An 18,468-nucleotide genomic window follows, 5' to 3' on the forward strand; every position below is an offset into this window, starting at 1 on the left:
AGAAATATGTGCTTTATATAGAGGGAGGAAGGGAGAAAGACGGGCAAAGGGAGAGAGGAAGAAGGAAAGGCAAGGGGAAAGCAAATTTGATTGGCAATATTAGGGGAGGGTGGTGGTACCGGGCAGTACTGGCTTGCCGGCATCACAGGAAGGTAAATGATGTCACAGAAGGGAGTTACCTAGGGACTGGGTGGTTGGGGGCAGCTCGTTTGGGAATAATATAAGCTTATTGTTGGCCAAGGCTAGGTCCTGATCTTCTTCAATAACATACACAGAACTTAGTTCTTTAACAGCAGTAGTGGTGGAGGATAAGAGGACAGAACCTTTCATGGGGGAAAATTGTAGAGCAAAGGACAAGTGGCTCTATTTGCTATCTGCCCCATGGGGCTACTCACATAAGATCTGAGTCATTTCCTCAAGTGGTTGCAACAAGCTCTCCTCTGCCTTTGGGAGGAAGTGGGAAGTTTAAAACCTTATGCAGATACCACCTTTCTCATAAACAACCGTACTTTTCATTCTCTAACGCCCCAAGAGTATTTTGGTTTCCACCCTTATGTCACTGTCCCTTTTATCAGGTCTAAGAGCCAAGGACAAACTGGTACCATTATCCAAACTCAAGTCAGGGTTGGAGGCATTCTAAATGTATTTTAGAAATCCCCTATCTTCACTGGAGGAATAGCTCAGTGTTGTCCAGCAAGTGTGAGGCCCTGGCTTCCATCCTCAGAACTAGGAAAACAGTTATCTACCCTGCACCCAATAAGTGTTAGGCACTGTACTAACATTTTTTTTTTTTTTAGCAACACTGGGCTTTGAACTCAGGGGCTCATGGGTGCTTTGCCTCTTGAGCCACTCCACCAGCCCTTTTTTGGTGATGAGTTTTTTCAAGATAGGGTCCTGCAAACTATTTGCCCTGGCTGGCTTTGAACCTCGATCCTCCTCATCTCTCCTCCAGATTAGTTAGGATTACAGGCGTGAACTACCAGCGCCTGGCCTAACAAGTACTTTTTTTGCTCCGTTTTATTTTGTTGTTCGAAGTGCTAGGGATCAAACCCAGAACCTCACATGTGCCAGGTAAGCTTTCTACCACTGACCTCCTCCCTCCTTATGTTGCAAGAGCTAGTGTGCCCAACAGGAGAGAAGCTGGAGGATCGGATTTATGTAACTTGACCTTAGACACACCTGGTAGAGAGTGGCGTTCAAAGCCAGTTCCTGTTTTTTTTTTGTTCCTGTACTAGGGTTTTGAACTCAGGGCCTTGAGCTTGCTAGGAGACACTCTACCACTTGAGCCACTCCACCAGTCCTTCTTTTTCTAAAGTCAGTTCTCTTATCTATCCACGGGGTTATTAAAAATCTTTTAGTAAAATGGAGCATAATTTCTAGCCCCCTGCTCCTTTCACCTTCATAATAGACATCCAGTAACAGATGAAAAGTAATGGTTGCCAGATTAGAGAAGGTGAAAGTACAGAGGAAAGGGCAGAGAAAGGAACAACCTTTAACACAGCTGGTTTAATCGAGTGCCTTCCCGTTTCGTCAAAGTTCAAACGACTACAAGGCCACAGTTGGCTCTAGGCGAGCAGACACACGTGTACCCTACGCATGCGCTCAGCCAGGACACACCCGCCCCCTCCAGCTGGTCCTCTTTAGCCAAGTCACCAGCCCTCTAAATGCCCGCCCTCAAGGCAAACCCCTAGACCAATCAGAAGGCCGGAGCGATCACGTACGTCACGTATTTTGCATATGCTCGCTTCTCCCCGCCCCTACGTTAAGCACCACCCCGTCGGAGGCACGGATTGTCACCTAAGCGCTTCGTCCTCTCATCTGATTGGCTCTTTGGCCAGCTCCACCTCCGTCTCCTCCCGCCGCCCGCCCTTCGGCGCGCCCACAGCGGCGGGCGGAGCTAAGCACGCAGGCGCGGCGCTGCCCCTCTCTGCTGGTGGCCCGCCCTCCCTCCTCCCCCTCCCTCCCCTCCCCGCCCCCTCTCCCCTCCTGCCGGGGCCTGCGCGCGCGTCTTCCTCCAGCACGCGCCGCCGCTAGCTGAGCACTCGCTGGAGCCCGTGGCCCGCGCGTTCCTTTTCCCCTCCGCCTGTGGGGCTGGCGGGATCCTGCGCGGCGGTCGCGGCAGCTTCGGCGGCCCCGGCTGGCGCGGGCAGCGGCGCGCGAGCCCCGGGGTGGACCGCACCACCGTTCGCCAGCACTCGGGTGGGGGTGGGGGTGGAAAGCCGCCCGCCCCGCCGCACGCGCCTCGGCGACCCCGCGGGGCTGAGGCGTCGCCGCGCCCCGGCAGCGTGAGCGCACAGCCGGCCTCGACCCCGAGCTCGGAGCCCCGTGGGCCAAACCCGCCGCCGGCCCCACCCATCCGGGCCGAGGAGGCCGCGACCATGGCCGAGACGGAGGAGCGGAGCCTGGACAACTTTTTTGCTAAGAGGGACAAGAAGAAGAAGAAGGAACGGAGCAGCCGGGCGGCGAGTGCCGCGGGCGCGGCGGGCAGCGCCGGCGGGAGCAGCGGAGCGGCGGGTGGCGGACCGGGCGCGGGAGCCAGGCCGGGCGACGGCGGGGCTGCAGGCTCCGGGGCCAGGCCGAGCGACGGCGGGGCCGCCAGTGCGGGGACCGCGGGCCCCGGGGCCGCCACCAAGGCGGTGACGAAGGTGAGGAGCCCGGAGGTCGGCGCGGGCCGCGCGATCGCCCCATGTGCTCGCCCCCGCCTGCCCGGGGAGGTCCGGGGGGGGCGCGGACCGGCGCGGGCGGCCACGTGACGTGGGCTTCCCACGCGGGCGGGGATCTCGGAACCCCGGGGCACCCCGCGCCCCTCGGCTTGGCCCCACCACCCCCGCTGTAGTCCCGCACCCCGCCAGAGCCCTCGGGCTGGGGCCGCAGCACCCCGCGCCGCGGCGTTTGTCGAGTGACGTCTACTCGCAGCAGTTGGGTGTCTGGCTTGAGTAGTTGCGTGCGAGTTCCGTCTTTTGACGTGGGAAGTCGCGTTTGTGCAGCCCGGTGGGCGAGACTTGGTCTCTAAGCCGGGGAGGGGGTCACAGCAACATGGAGCTAGAAATACCTAGTGGCGGAATGGCCGTTGATTGCCTCGCTCGGCTTTAAAGTAGCAGCGCGTCTCGGGGTCGCGCAGAGGGCCGGGGCTCCCTGCCTCTGGTTCCAGCTGCTCGGTCCACTGTTGGTGGGCGGCTGCCGGCCCAGTGGCCTGTTCGCAGGCAGTTTTCATTGATCCGATGTTCTTCTCTCCAGGACGAAGATGAGTGGAAAGAATTCGAGCAAAAAGAGGTTGACTACAGCGGACTCCGAGTTCAGGCCATGCAAATCAGGTATGTTGTGAGAACCAGTGCGTCTGCGAACGGGACGGCAGTGGGTTGTGTCTGTCCTCCTCGAAGTGAGTGCTTCGTATTTGCCTGCCAGCGTCAAAATTGCGGCCAGACCCTGCCTACTTCCAGCTCTGCTTAGGCCTCTTTTTATTGGAGGCGAAACGGATTTTGTCATTTTTTTTTTTTTTTTTTTTTACTTTTGGTATTGGTAGCTGAACTTAGTTTTGCTTTTTTTTTCCATCTTATATTATTGTTGTACTGGGGGTACATTGTGACATTTACAAAAGTTTTTACAATATTATCATAGTTGAATTCACCCCTTCCATCGTTCTCCTTAGTTTTGCTTTTTGTTTGAAAAATAACATGGGTATTCTTCAGATCTTCTCCAGTAAGTGGGCTAATATATTTGTAACTGAAGTAATGGGTACTTACAAAGAAGTACAGAACTGGGGAGTGGGGCTCAGTACTGGGGATTTGAACTCAGGACCTCAGGCTTGGTAGGCCAGCACTTTATCACTTGAGCCATGTACAAGTGATGTACAGATTTTGCATTCACAAAGTGAAACCAGCCTGGTCTGATGAGCATCCAGTTCCAGAAACAGACCTTTCCAATTACACAGCAGAGCCCTGTCCTGAAACCCAGTCATTGCCTGCATGCCCAAGGAAACCAGTACCCTGACAGCTTAGATTCTTTATAGGAATAATGGACTCATAGCCTAAGCGTCTGTTCTTAAAGTTCAGTTTTCAAAAATTGGTTGGTTAAGACAGACTTTGAAACGAAAAGCATTTCATCAAGGCAAGTCTGTGGTAGTCCGTTCTAGATGTGTATTGAATAAATGACACAACGCTGGGCATGGCAGCACACCAGTAATCCCAGCGCCCAGGAGAATTGTGAGCTCCTGGCCAGCCTGTCTCAAAAACTACTGAAAAGACATATTTTGAGGGGTTCCTAAAGTAGGGAGGGAGAAGAGGCAACTATGTGGTTCCATTACCTTAAGTTAAAAAAATTCATTCCTTCCAGTTTAAAGAAATACCTCAATAAACGGCCTTGGATCAGAAGCTTGTAATGTGTGTGCGTACACATGCATACAGCCTCTGTTGTAATGCTAGTGACTGGTACAGTGGAGGAAATGCTTCCTAACTCATCTCTGGAAGCCAATACTTACGCCTTAAGAAACCTTTATTGAAAACCCAGAGCTTGTATCTTTTTCTTTTTGAGACAGGGTCTTGATAATGTGCGTCACATCCTCTTGCCTCAGCCTCCTGAGTCTTTAATACCTGCTGTGGCCAGGCATAAGGTGTTGAGGTGTTCTCCCAGCATTTTCTTAGTTTACCAAAGTGAAACCTCCTGATGGTAGTGGGACTCTTTGAGGAAGTGCTCTCCGCTCTTGAGATTGCTTTGTAGTAGTGTTTCTACAAGTGATGACACTGGAGTCTGATTCCTAGCCCCTTGTTGGCTTCTTTCAAGTTTAGGTAGGGTTTTGAAGAAGGGTAGGAAAATTCCTGCTGAAGTTTGCTTTCTCCTGAGGCATGGCTTATAGAAATAGGGAAGGGAGTTACAAGGTTCCTATCTTCAGGGTGGTAGAGCTGCCTGTGTCTGGTCCCTGTTCAGGTAAAGTTTGACCTTTTAGTCTTTCTTGCTCTATGGTAGTTTCTCAAAGACTTGAATGTCAGGAAGGATAGCTTTTGGGGAAGAGTTTCAGATTTGCTGTTAGAAATTGATCATATTAAATTTTGGAGAATATTTGAATGGAACCTTTTTTCCATTATCGAACATGAAAGTCCCTTGGACTGGTGGAGTGGCTCAACTGGTAGAGCACCTGCCTAGCTAAGTGTAAAACCCTGAGTTCAAACCCCAGTACCACACACAAAAAAAAAAAAAGAGTATGAAAGTCCCATCTATATTCAGGGTTATTTATTTTGAAACAATTTTGCTGTATGATGCAGACTGGCCTGAAACTGGCCCTGGGTTCTGTCTCCAGCTCTAGCTAGCACTGCCACACATACCAAAAAAAAAAAAAATCTTAACAGTGAAACTTAGTCCCAAGGAAAGAAACATTGGCTTATGTAGCAAAAACATGGGCTTTATGAAAGATAGACCTGGATTTGCATTTTACCTCTGCTGCTTAAGGCTCTAGTGACCTTGGGGAGAAGTCATTCCCTTTTGAAGATTGCACTCAGGCTCTTACCACTTGAGCCATGCTCCTAGTTCAAGTCATTGTACTTTTGAATGTTGGTTCTTATCTGCAAAACTGAGACTAGTCAGAATTGTTAGACTTCTTTGAATGGGATGAGGTAGGTTCTTGGTTACATCAGTCATTGGCTTTACTCAGTGGGCAGTTAGAATGACTTAACTGAAGACATTCTGTTTAACCATGATGATTTATGAGAAGGGATACTAGAGACACATAGATGTCATGAGCTCAGACTGGTGAGCCAGTCCACTGTGGACATGGCACATTCAATGAACAGGGCATTGGAATAACCAAACAAATCCCTCTGAGTGTAAATGTTGCAAGAGGGCCTGGATGGTTGTCTTCCTATAGCCCTATCTCACTTTTGGGGCAGAAGTGTTTAGGAGGAAAGAAACGAGACTTTTTACTGGTTTTGGTGGGGTAGTCTTCAATCTGTATTTTTTGTTGAAACAGAGTCTGCCTTTGTAGTGTAGGCTGATCTCATGATGTTTGAACCTTAGCCTCTCCAGTGCTGGGATTACAGAGATGTACCACCATGCCAACCTAGTCTGCAGTAACTTCTTTCCAAGAGATGTAGCCTTGTCTTAGTATGGAATGAGAGAAAGGAAGCTTTGAAAATCGACTTGAAATAGCTTGAGGTTAATAGTCTTGAATTTTCTTCCAACTTTCTGCTTTTGAAAATTACAGACCTCAGAAAAGTTGCACGTGTAGTAAGATAAGTATGCTTTTTATACTTTTCACTTAGATCCCCCAATTATTGCCACATTTGCTTTATTTTTTTCTCACCAAGTGAGCTAGCTACAGATATTGCATGCAGTCTTAAAGTTCTTCACACTAGTCCTTATAGAAGGCTACCATGCTTGGCCTTATCCAAGGTAACTATATTTGAAAGGGTAAGAAATTTTGGTACAAGCAAACATTATGCAAAGGATGTATCTCACATTTACCAGCCAGCTCAAGATTTAAGTATCAAGAATATTTAATATGTTGAGATTTCAATTATTCACCTATTCAGGGTCCAGTTATTATAAGTTGTTAGAAGGCATTCAGTTGGGCCTGCCACTTGAGCTTGGGTTGTTGGTGTTAATATTTAATCTTTGAGGTTGTAAAATACTGTATATTTGTCATGTTTCAATAAAGGAGTGAGTTTTTGAAGCCCAGTGATTTTTTTTCTTTTTCTAGGAACCTTCTTTAGAAATCAAGATCTTGAAACCTGTTGAGCTGGTCAAGTTGTATATAGAGAAGAAATTACTCCTGAATCCTAGCTAAATTCACTATAGCAAATATTTGTGTGACTGTGTTCCAGACATTGTGCTAGGTTTTGGGGTTATAAAAATAACTCATGCCCTGATATACAACGAGGTAATTTCAAAGTGGCCTGGATGGTGCTGTGTACCAGGAAGGAGCCAAAGAAGGGTTCTTTGCCAGATGAAGTGCAGTGACATTTCAAGGCTCGTGGCCAGCATAGATCATCAGGCATTTGTACTAACAGTAGTTGGTACATTGGGGCAACCCATTGGAGATGCCAGGCATTCTAGCAGCTCTGCCAAGCTGCTTTTTGTTTCAGCTGCTTCCCTCTAGTGTTGGGGAAGGGGAGTTGGGTTGCATAAATACTCCTGTCTAGTGTGAGAGAAGGATAGATAGAATGTTCTGTCTTTAGTAAGTATGCTGACCATTCTTGCTAAGGAAAATTAATTTCTTATATTTCAAAATAGAGAAAGTATCTGTGTCATATCTTAGAACTATAAGAAGAGGATAAGATAAAAGCAGAGACAAGGTAAAAGAAAGTGGGCTGTGGAGTCTGTCTTGGGTTTGGCTACTTGTAGCCCTGGGTAATTTCCTGCTGCCTTAGTGCTACAGGTAGCTGTGCTATGCCGTAAGTGTTCATTTTCTAGCACCATTCCCCCTGTCCCAGTAGTAGCACCTTATAGATGCACACATGTGTAAGACAGTTTTGTGAACATGGTAATGTTTAAAAACATAGTTTAGCTGATCAGAAGCTATGTGTTAGTAGGGGTTAAAACACTGAATTTTATTTATTTTTGAGAAAACTGAATTTTAAACTTATCTTCTGTGAAAAAAAAACTTTGTAACATGTTTCTTGCTCTGGCTTTGGTTTTTAGAGTTGACACTTTAATAACTTCTGCCTTGCCTTTGTACCATGGCATTTAGGCAAGACACTTAGCATCTGTGGGCCTTCGTTAGTTCCTTCTGACAGATGAAGTCTCGGCTCATCAACTTACAGTGTTTACTTAATATTGCAGAATCGTAACCCAAAGTATGAGGTTGTCTACACAGGTCTTTCAGTAGAGGAAATAGTCCCTACAATTAACATCATGCTTGTTCTTATAATCTGGATGTGTTTTTTTAATTTGGATGTGTCACTCATTTATTCTTTTGTCCCTGTGGTAGAAAGATAGTTCCAGGCAGCCACATCACTCAGGAGTCTGAGGCAGTATAAGGAGACCTTAACTCATAAGTAAATAAAAGGAAAGAATTTTACTTGATGCTGCTATCTGTAAGATTTTTTGTGAGTTAGAAATACACTGTCTAGAACACTTGAAAATATATAAAAGCATAAAGAACTATTTATCTCCTGCTTTTAAGGATAATCACTGTTAAAAGGTTTCTGCTTTTCAGTTGAAGATTATTTATTGCAAAAATAATTTTGTAGTTACCAAAGTGATAGTTTATTATCAAATATTAAAGTAACTTGGGGGAAATTTTAGAATATAATGTATATATTTCTGTTTGAAAATGTATAAAAGCAACTGGAAACTGTACCAGCATGAGTATTAAGTTCCATGAAGATCTGTGGGGATCTTTACTCTGTGGCATGGGTTGAGTTCTTGTGACATTTTTGCTAGTCAGTTGTAGCTTGGTGAGTAGTACCCATGCTTTTACCCTTGAGCCAAGCAAACAAAGCAAATAACATTGCTGCGTAACAGGGCTTTAAGTGTGCTTGTTTATTAAATACTTTTTGGATAATTCTGATGTTTAGATATTTCTATTAGATTCCTGGATAGACTAGGATCTTCATCCTTACTTGGTCATTTATGCCACCTAATAAGCTACTATCACAAGAACAGAGTGGAACTGTCTCTTTCCAACTTTTTATGATCCACATTGGAAACAGCCAATAGCAGTGTTTACTGTGTGACAAACACTTAAGTGCTGTGTCTGTTAACTCGTTTAACCTCATAACAGGGGTGTTGCCCTGCTTTACATAAGAGGAAACAAGGTAAGTGCCACCTTCACAGTCTTCTGGCTAGGAAGTGGCAGAGCCTGGATTTGAACCAGGCACTCTGGCTTCAGAATAGGTTCTTAACTACATTCTGGCACCCAAATCTATCCTTGTAACATTTTTTTTTGGTGGTGCTTGGGCCTTGTGCTTGCTAAGCAGGTGCTCTGCCACTTGAGCCAGCCCTCCTTATAACATTTTTAAAAACGTTTTGAAAAATGTATGTTGGTGTTTTATTAACTTGCTGGGATGAGCTGCATGGACATGACTCACATACCAGTGTAAGCCTAGCATTTTAAATGGCTGCATAGAATTCCATTATGTGTTAACAAAGGAAAACTGAAGGGTGGCTTGGCCATATTCTTCATCTCTTTTTCCTCTTACAGTCCTACAGTAAACGCAGATTGAAGGTAAAGTTACTTTCCCTCTCCTGCCTTGTGGCATCTCTTGTTGATGGATACTTCACATGTTGTTGTCATTCTCTTTGAAGGGCATGTATCTTTAAAATACATATGTGTATGTATTGTAGACGAGGTACCTTATCTAAGTGCCTTTAAAATTGGTCAAGAAATTTGTCTTGGGTCGGGGGGTGTGGTTCTGGAATAGCACTTGTCTAGCATACGTGAGACTCTGGGTTAGACTCTTCTCTCCCCACCCCACCCTGCAAAAAAAAAAAAAACGAGAAGTTGTCTTAGAGCCAGGACAGATCTTGTTTTAATAGGAGTGGAGGAAAAGTACCCTAAGGTGTCTTTTTGTCGAAGCCAGGAGAGATCCTGCCATGTTCTCAAGGTCACACACTCAGGGTGGGGATGATCAGTACATTATTAAGACCATGATTGTAGATCACATACAAGGAGAAAATGTCTAAGGGATAGAATTTTGAGAACAGTTGGGTTCTATAAGATAAAGTAGGCAGGATGTCCAAGGAGATTGAGAAGCTGGGGGAAGTAATCATTGTCATGAATAATTATTCTACCAGGTGTATCTGTAAGGTCAAAGGTGAAGAAAGTTTGAACAGTAATTGTCCTGAATATCCCTCCGGTCAGGCTAGCTGTAGAGAGATGAGAATGTGCTTGATAATTGAAAACATTCAAATTTACATAAAATAATCTGGAAAAAGGAAAAATAAGTTACTTTGGAAAAACAGATTCTGATCTAAATTAATTCAAGAATAAATAAAAATCTATGTAGTCTGGTGTGATAGCACATTCCTGTAATCCTAATACAGGGGAGGATGAAGCAGGCAGTGGCTTGAATCTAGGAGTTGGAACCAATCTGAGCAACAACAAAAAAAGAATGGTGGACAGTCTTAAGATGGTGTGTTCCCACTGAAGTTATATTTTGTATTTGTATTATATTTTGTGTAATAATTGGTGATGCAAAGACTGGGTTCTTGTATTTTCTTAGCAGATGACAAATGTTTGATAAGGGGCTAGTTGATTGTATTCCACATGTCGGGGGTAGAGACCAGATGAATGAAATCTGTAGCACTGATAGGAGCATTGGACACAGGCTCACTTTCCTTGGTTGTAATGAAGATTTTCGTTTTTGAGAGCATTTTTGTAATGTGCTGAAGGAGGATTAGCAAATAAAACCACATCTTTCAAAAACCCTTCATTTGCTTGCTAAAAATACACTTACCATAAATGCCAGTTTTGGGTCCTAGAAAAATCTTGTAATTATGTGTTTAACCCTTTTAAGTCACTGTTTCCTGTGCATTTCAGGTTACATCAGCCTCTTATCCATTTCTCAGTTGCTTGATCTGAGGTCCTGAATATACTTGGGGCTGTTCGTATAATCAGAAGTGGATACTACACTATCATTGATTTTCTAAACCTTTATTTATTTATTTTGGTAGTACAGGGGTTTGATCTCGGCTTTGTGCTTGCAAGGCAGGCTCTCTACCACTTGAGCCATGCCTCCAGCTGGTAAATCTTTTTTAAATTGAATTCATTGTTTGCTTTCCGATAGTGAAAAGGAAGAAGATGATAATGAAAAGAGAGAAGATCCAGGCGATAACTGGGAAGAAGGTGGAGGTGGTAGTGGTGCAGAAAAATCTTCAGGTCCCTGGAATAAAACAGCTCCAGTACAAGCACCTCCTGCTCCAGTAATTGGTAATTTTTTGTGTCCCTTTCTGAAAGATGTCCAGTTGTTTTATATGTTGTTGGCAACCAAATGTCACCCTTGCAGGGAGTGTGGCTCCTTTCCATTGATGGGAGAGGGGGTTTGTCTCTTTAAAGACTTTGGAATCTTAAATAGAAAGAATTTAGAAGTTAAGAGACATACTTTTGATAAAATTTTATGTTTTGTGGTGCTGGGGAATTGAAGCCATGGCTTCACACATGCAAGGCAAGCAGTCTATCACTAAGCTACAGCCACAGCCCAGCTGCTGAAATTTATATTGGATAAACTCAATTTAAGTATTTAAGCATTTATTCTCGTTTCCTCCCTGATACAACTCCTGACAAAGGGGGGAAAAGAGTAAGGAAAAGATTTTCATTCACTAGAATGCAACTTAAGATTCATTTAGGATTTTTCATAATGATTCCCAAAGATTAGGTTTAATGCCAAAAGTTTTCAAGGAGAGGAAATTCTTAGAACTGTCATCCTGTTAAAATATCTTTGGCCTGACATTGGTGGCTCACACCTGTAATCCTACCTACTCAGGAGACAGATCAGGAGGATCTCGGTTGGAAGCCAGCCTGGGCAAAATAGTTCAGGAGACCCTATCTCAAAAAAACCCTAACCAAAAATAGGGTTGGTAGAGTGGCTCAAGGCAAAGGCCCTGAGTTCAAGTCCCAGTACCACACACACACACAAAAATGTTTGTTAGGTTAGTAAGGAACATTGGGCACCTTGTTTCACTTGGGTTTTTGTTTTTCCATTTTCTATTTACTCAATTTTTTTTTTTTATGTTTTATAAGGTGTGAATTCACAGCAGGACTGATTTTTATCAGGGTAAACTGATTCTTTGGGGGTGAAGAGATCTTAGGTTTGTTTTTGTTGTGCTGGGGATTGAGCCCAGGGCTTCTCATGTGCTAAAGTACTTCTACCACTGAGCTAAACCCACATCCCTAAAATCTTAGCTCTGGCAGTGCTTTACAACTCACCAAACGACCAGAGTACATAAGTACGTATACAGAACCTATACAATAGGTTCTGTAGGTATACAGAATATATAAACTAATGTATACTCATTATTTTATACAGAATCTTACTCTTCAAAGGTAACATAAGTGCTGTGTAGTAACATTTCTGCATCCTTTCTAGCCCTTTGCTCTATGTATTGTTTTGTTCACTTAAACTGCGTTCTGTCAGTGTCCCTGCCATCTTAGGACCCATCAGCAGCCCTTGACATACTTAATCACTCCCTCCAAAGGATTCTGTGGGCTTTTAGGACACCACACTCTTGCTCATTTGATTGTGGACTTTTTTTACTTGCTTTGCTGGAGCCTTGTGTATGCTAAGTGTGTTCTACCACAGAGCTGTACCCCCCACCCCCAGCCACTCCCTGGTTGGTTGCTGCTGTCTGCCTTCCACTGGCTTTATTTTCTCTTTTTTTTTTCTTCGGCCTCTTAAGTGCTAGTGAGCTCCAGAGCTCAGTTTTGCATGTCTTTTCTGTCTATCCTTCTTCCCTTGGCAATCTCATGCCAGAGACTCTCACATTTACCTCCTCAGTTTGGATCTCTCCTGAACTCCAGACACTTGTATCATAACTGTCTACCAAGCATCTCAAACTGAGCATGTCCAAACTGAACTCCACTCTTCACTCCTCACAGGTCTGTTCCACACAGCCTTTGTCACATAGCATACCTAGGTCACAAACCAGAGTCATTTTAAATCTTTATTCTTGTGCTTTGGTTTTGCATTCAGTTCTGGTTATCTTTGACTAGCTCTTAACAGGTCTTCTCCTACCACAGTGATTTGAGCTGCCATCACTTTTTATTTGGATGACTAAGTTAGCACGTCTGCCTTCTTCCACTTCTCCCTCCACCACACCCCCACCCCCACTCCCACCCCCACCCCCACTCACTCTTCTCAGCACAGTAGTCAGAGTAGTCATTTATTGCGATAGTGGAAATTGAACCAAAGACCTCAAACTAGGCACGCTCTGTATCACTTGAGCCATAATCCCAGGTACCCTTTTGAATTTTTTTTTTTTTTCTTTGCAGTAAGATTTCACTGACTACTGGTGTTGGCCTCATATTTCAGTCATCCTGCCTTCACCTCACAGGTGCTGAGGTTACAGGCATGTACGGCCACACCCAGTTTCAGGTGTATTTTAAAAAGGATCTAGCTGGCAGACAGGCAAGAGTTCAAGGCTTGCCTGAGCAAAGATAGCAAGATCCTATCTCAAAAGAAAAATTTTTTTGGGGGGGGGGGCAGGTGCTCTGCCACTTGAGCCACAGCCCCAGCTCATTTTACACATCTTTAAAAAAAAAAAAAAATAGACTCATGGAAGTTTTTATTTCAATGTGTATCTCGAGTACAGTTTACATACTCATTAAATAATATAATATATAGTTCTTCCTCCATATAGTCAAAGACTACAAAACAATAAACCTTATACTAGCAGTATTCAGATGGCTTTGTTATAATGGCTGTGTTATATTTTAGCTAGTAAGTGAAGATGTTTATTTGAAATTAAGGGTGGTTTTTGTGTGTGCGTGCATGCACTTTTTTTTTTTCTTTTGTGCTGGGGTTTGAATCCCAAAGCCTTGTACATATTAGGCAAGCACTGTACCACTGAACTACAACCTCAGCCTGAGATTTAAGTTTTCAATAAGTGGGAAACAAACATCACACTGAATCCATACTGAGGATTGGTTGGTGGAGAAAAGGCTGAAAGGCTGTGTTCTCAGAGTGTTAGCCATAGTGGAAGAGGTTGGGCTGTTCTCATTTTTTTCCCATTTAATCTGTTTTCTAAGAAAACAAAAATGAGGAAGAACCTTAGAATCTGTTGATGTGGAAAAGAATGAAATAAATGTATTTTTGTCGGTACTGGAGTTTGAACTCTGCTTCGTGCTTGCTAAGCAGGCACTCTATTTTGTGAGCCACATTCCTCCAGCCCTTTTTGCTCTGGATACTGTTTTGGAAATAGGGTCTTTGGCCTAGGCTGGCCTAGACCGTGATCTCCTGTTTTAGGTTCCCTGCCATCACTGATTGGCAGGTGCACACCACCCACACCCAGCTATTGGTTGAGATGGCGTCTCATGAACTTATTGCCCACACTGGCCTCAAACCAGAATCCTTTCTCAGCCTCCCAAGAAGCTAGGATTACAGATATGAGCCACCAGTGCCTGACTTTATATTATTTTTTAATACTACCTAGGCATTTTATTAATTTAGCCTCACATCCAGTGATTGTTCACATTCACTCAGAAACAGCAAGTACTGGCGCTGTGTCATGGTCTCTAAGGGCTGTTTTCAGAACCAGAGGAGTCCTTCCCCACATCAGTAACAGCACTTACAGAATTGGACTAGTAATTGAAATTGTGCATGGACGACACAGAACACCACTTAGTGTTTTCACTTTGAAACATTTCCTTAAGTAACTTTTCTTACTGTCTGACCCACAGAACTTTCCTATATTGGGTTGCTTTTTTCCAAAATTGTTCAGCAGTTGGGAGTGCAGGAAATGCTTGTTAAAATGTTGAACATTTGAATGGTTTTCTAAAATACTGTAAAATATCAGTTACAGAAACCCCAGAACCGGCAATGCCTAGTGGTGTGTACAGGCCTCCTGGGGCCAGGCTAACCACAACAAGGAAAACACCACAAGGACCACCAGAGATATACAGCGATACACAGTTCCCATCCCTGCAGTCCACTGCCAAGCATGTAGAAAGCCGGAAGTGAGTACTATGATGAGTGCATTGTGGGGGGACCTCTGGCCTTCACTCCGGGAGGGAGGCATGGGAATATGAAAATCCACTTGAAGATTACTCCTTATTGGTAAAGCCCAGGCTGCCTCTGAAGGCTGCTGAGAATCACAGTAGGACTTAGATGACCTGGGGGTGGGGCAAGGGGTAAGTGTCCTCAAAAGGTAAGGGGGAAGAGCATTCCCGTCTGCTTCTGCCATACTTCTTCTGATCGCTTGTTCATGTTTTGTGGTAGTGACAAGTTGCATTTAATTAAGATTCTTAAGAAATACCCTATTGATGGGATTATGTTCCTTGTAATGTGGAACCTAGAAATGAGAGAGCAGTATTTCATCATATTCCCAGTAAATGTGACTAGATTGAAAGATACTGGCATTTAAAATAAAAACCTAATACTAAAAACAATCTTATTTCAGCAGGTACTTAAAATGAATGCTACCTGGAGTTAAATGACCACATGTGGCACATCTACAGCTTATTTAGGGACATGAATTTTTAAAAATAAAATGGGAAGAAACGTAAATGACATCAGATGGAAATGTTCTTTTGGGTGGCTTTTAAAGTAAATCCCAGCCTTTTCGCCTCTTTGAGAGCACAGCTGGCTTGAATTTAGACCTCCACTTGGACTTGCTCCTCCGCTCTGTCCTACAAAATGTTTAAGAGACTCTTGAGGGCAGTGACTCACCACACTCATCTTTCTTTACCTGATCTAATCTGACCCACTCCCACGAAATAGAAGGGAGGAGAAATCATTGAATGAGGAGTACTTTACTTGAATGAGAAATTATTACCCTTACTTATGCATAAGAGAAACATACCTACTAATTGCTGAAAGTAAAAGTGAGGCTTACCAGGAATGTCATTACACAGCTTCTTTCCAGTTGTCTTCAAGTTGGTCCTAAAATAGGGTTGCAGTCTACCATTCAGAAGATGGGACCATAGAGCTTCAGTACAGTATTACACATTTTCTGTTCAATCAAAGCCTTACAAGTTTGATAAGGATTTTATACTCCCTATCCCTCCCCAAGATTCTTCTAAGGGGTGACTTTTTTTTTTTTTTCTTTTAAATTCCAGAAGAATGTTTTCAAAATATCCTAGTGAAGAAGAAATATTTACTGATTAACATTTCTTTTCCCTTAGGGATAAAGAAATGGAGAAGAGCTTTGAAGTAGTAAGACACAAAAATAGAGGTAGGGATGAGGTTTCAAAAAACCAGGCCCTTAAACTTCAGCTAGACAACCAGTATGCTGTGCTTGAAAATCAGAAAAGCAGCCACGTACAGTACAATTAAGGAATGGTCTTTGCTAACCCTTCTAAGGTAACTAGACCACAGCTAACTACCACGAACAGCCATTCATCATCTGACCTCTGATGGATCTACAGCAACCAATGCAGACCACTCGATTTCAGGACTGGCCCTATTGCACTATGGAAGTTTAAAGTGTCACAACTGCTCTTTGTGTATACTGGATTCAGGGGAGTTTTCATAGTTGTATAAACGCGTGACCTAGATTCAGCAGTGTTTTTTTCATAATCGCTCTGCAAATACAAAAAACCAAAACCTGCAGCCAGTGGTCATTTCAAAAATCTTTTTATGTTCAGATACTGAGCCTTCGTAAGGGTTGACTACCTCAGATTTGCTGCATTCATTGTGGACTTCATGTGGCTTGCACTTCTGGATAAGAAGGTTACAAAAATTAAAGTGTCGGTGTGAACCTTGCAACCAGCTCTACTGGATTCCTATCAGAAATCTTACAGAAAGTCAGCCATCTGGGTTCTGATCTGCTGTAAAACATAAAGCTTCAAGTGACCTTAATTAACCTGTCCTGTCCCCCACCCTAAGGAATACTCTGTAGTAGGCTGTGGCTATGTGAGACTTCCTGGAACATGCCGCTCTCAAAAGAACTGATGTGTTCAGATCATCTGTATAGGGCTGTGATTTATAATTTAAATTTTCAGCTTTAGTCTGAGGTAACTGAAATTAAATTCCACCAAACTTGGGTCCACAAAGTGGGAAAGGGGTGGGAGGGGAAACAGTCTTGTTTGAATAATTTTTTTATTTGGATAGTACTTTTTTTGTGTTCCACATTAAGGCCTTTTTTGCTTTGACTTGGAATAAGTTCTTTGACAGAGCGTACAGCTTGGTTAAGTAAGTAACCTGAAATATGCATTAGAATTGTGAACTGTCTTGTGAATTTGCCAATCCCTAGAGTGGAACCAAATAGCCTTTGATATAAAGAGTAGCAGAAGGTGGAGGCTCTACTTCAGGTGCTGCTAAAGCCTCCTCTAATCAGGTCTAAATTGTGTAGTAGACTGCTGTGGAAAGAGTGATGTCTGCTCAGGCAAAGAGATTCACTGACCTGTCGTTAAAGATTGACAGCAACGCGAGCAAAACCTCACCTTAGCACCCTCTGAAGTTCATGATCTTGCATGGTCTTGATGAGAATTACTTGTGTACTTGTTCCCAAATACTTAAGGTATTGGATGTAGCGATCGTCCCAACTAGCTCTGTTGTCAGCCTTTGGTGTCTTCACAGTGTTCATTTGGAAAGGCAGGGCAAGAAAAGACAGGAAAGTATCACTTATGTTTTAATAGTTACAGCGTAAACTATCCAGTTGTATTTAGTCCATGAAAGAGACTTGAGGAAGTGGCTTTCCATCTAATGAGAGAGTGGCAGTTTTCTAGATTTGTGTCTTTGGTTCAATAGAAAGTCCACAGTGGTATGTGACCACTTGACGCAGCAGAGTCTGGGTTTCTCTGGAGCCCCTTTGCCAAACACAGGAGTATACAGGCTTGCTACTGGCAAGAGTGAAGCAAATGGGTGAGCATTTTCCTACAAGTTCATCTGTGATGAGTGTGCCAATGCAGGAATTGGACCCCCAGGAAGCTAGTGTTTCCTGAAGACCTGCAGCCACTTCTGGAAATAATGGCATTACTGGAGGTGGCAGGTACAGTGCCTGCCTCTGATGTACTTGGGTGTGAGGTATTTGAGTGAGCCAGCCAGCAGCAGGTTGGATGGTTAGGTAAGAAATAAGGGATTGTTGGTTAAACTGAAGATTTCATTTGGGAACCAAAAACCTTAATAGGTAATCTCCTGGACCTTGAGTCACGTACTTAAGTATGCATTTTTCCCACAAAATTTTGGGGGTTGTGTTACTGAGAAATGGAGTGAGACAAAATGAAGGGGTTATTTAATGGCATACTGTACTGGAAATCTGAAGACCTGCAGCAGATTTAAATCCAACTCTTAGTATACTATTTTTTAAAAGATTGTGAAATTATCAAAATGCACATGAATCAAGTTTTAATATACTGTATGATGGGTGGATGAGGCTGTCCATTGTACCATTTCTTTCTTTGGATTCTCAGGCATGGTTTGGCAGTGCAAGAACTCTGTAACATTAACAAATTCAATAAAATGTAAGTATATGGATCATGGAGTGTGATAGTTTTTATTCTGAACCCTTTATTCTAAACCCTTTCTCCTAAACTGTCGTTGAAAATAATGTCATGTGTAGATGCTGTGGGAAGGTGAGTGTGCTCTCCATCAGGAGTGTACTTTGTGTTTGAAAAATGCTTGCAGAGTACCAGGTGTTAAAAAAGTCAAGGGGAACGACAGTGGTTGCAAAACTGATAAATACTCTGAAAAAATACTGAGATGACTTTTGTTTTTAGTTTATTAAATTTTGTTATCTTAAATTCTGGTGAAGGAATCTGAATCTTTATCCTGTGTGACGAAGAGATTTGAGACTTTTCTCTCTTGGAGGTTATACATTTCTTAAAGGAGCAGTCACTTTGGGTGTGGTTTGGGTTATATAGTCCTAGAATTTCTAAACCAA

General features: G+C 43.5%; 1 protein-coding gene and 1 long non-coding RNA gene across 5 annotated transcripts in view; one reads left to right on the forward strand and one right to left on the reverse strand.

Moving 5' to 3' along the window:
• The window catches only part of LOC141418536 (uncharacterized), a 34,081-nt gene extending 30,615 nt beyond the window's left edge, over nt 1-3,466 (reverse strand). The window contains exon 1 of the long non-coding RNA XR_012443165.1: nt 3,053-3,466. This is a non-coding gene — a long non-coding RNA (uncharacterized lncRNA). The remainder of the gene's footprint in view (nt 1-3,052) is intronic.
• Nucleotides 1,997-18,065, forward strand: Cdv3 (CDV3 homolog). Of its 4 annotated transcripts, none has more exons than XM_020165719.2 (5): nt 1,997-2,645; nt 3,238-3,314; nt 10,719-10,861; nt 14,443-14,602; nt 16,232-18,065. In XM_020165719.2, the coding sequence occupies exons 1-5, from the start codon at nt 2,379-2,381 to the stop codon at nt 16,236-16,238; spliced, it is 654 nt and encodes a 217-aa protein (XP_020021308.1). In that variant the 5' UTR covers nt 1,997-2,378; the 3' UTR covers nt 16,239-18,065. The 4 variants fall into 4 exon arrangements, with proteins under 4 accessions (XP_020021308.1, XP_020021307.1, XP_020021306.1 ...); XM_020165718.2 differs by lacking the exon at nt 16,232-18,065 and adding an exon at nt 15,049-15,367 and having other exon boundaries at nt 1,998-2,645; XM_020165717.2 differs by lacking the exon at nt 16,232-18,065 and adding an exon at nt 15,046-15,367 and having other exon boundaries at nt 1,999-2,645.
• Nucleotides 18,066-18,468: the final 403 nt, after the last annotated feature.

Source organism: Castor canadensis, chromosome 17, assembly GCF_047511655.1.
Source record: "Castor canadensis chromosome 17, mCasCan1.hap1v2, whole genome shotgun sequence".
Classification (NCBI taxonomy): domain Eukaryota; kingdom Metazoa; phylum Chordata; class Mammalia; order Rodentia; family Castoridae; genus Castor; species Castor canadensis.

Bases quoted from the DNA above. Each gene is read 5' to 3' on its own strand.
- Cdv3 (XM_020165716.2), top strand. From the start codon at position 2,379: ATGGCCGAGACGGAGGAGCGGAGCCTGGACAACTTTTTTGCTAAGAGG. The intron at 2,646-3,237 runs GTGAGGAGCCCG...TCTTCTCTCCAG, and splicing joins CCACCAAGGCGGTGACGAAG to GACGAAGATGAGTGGAAAGA. The intron at 10,862-14,442 runs GTAATTTTTTGT...GTAAAATATCAG, and splicing joins ACCTCCTGCTCCAGTAATTG to TTACAGAAACCCCAGAACCG.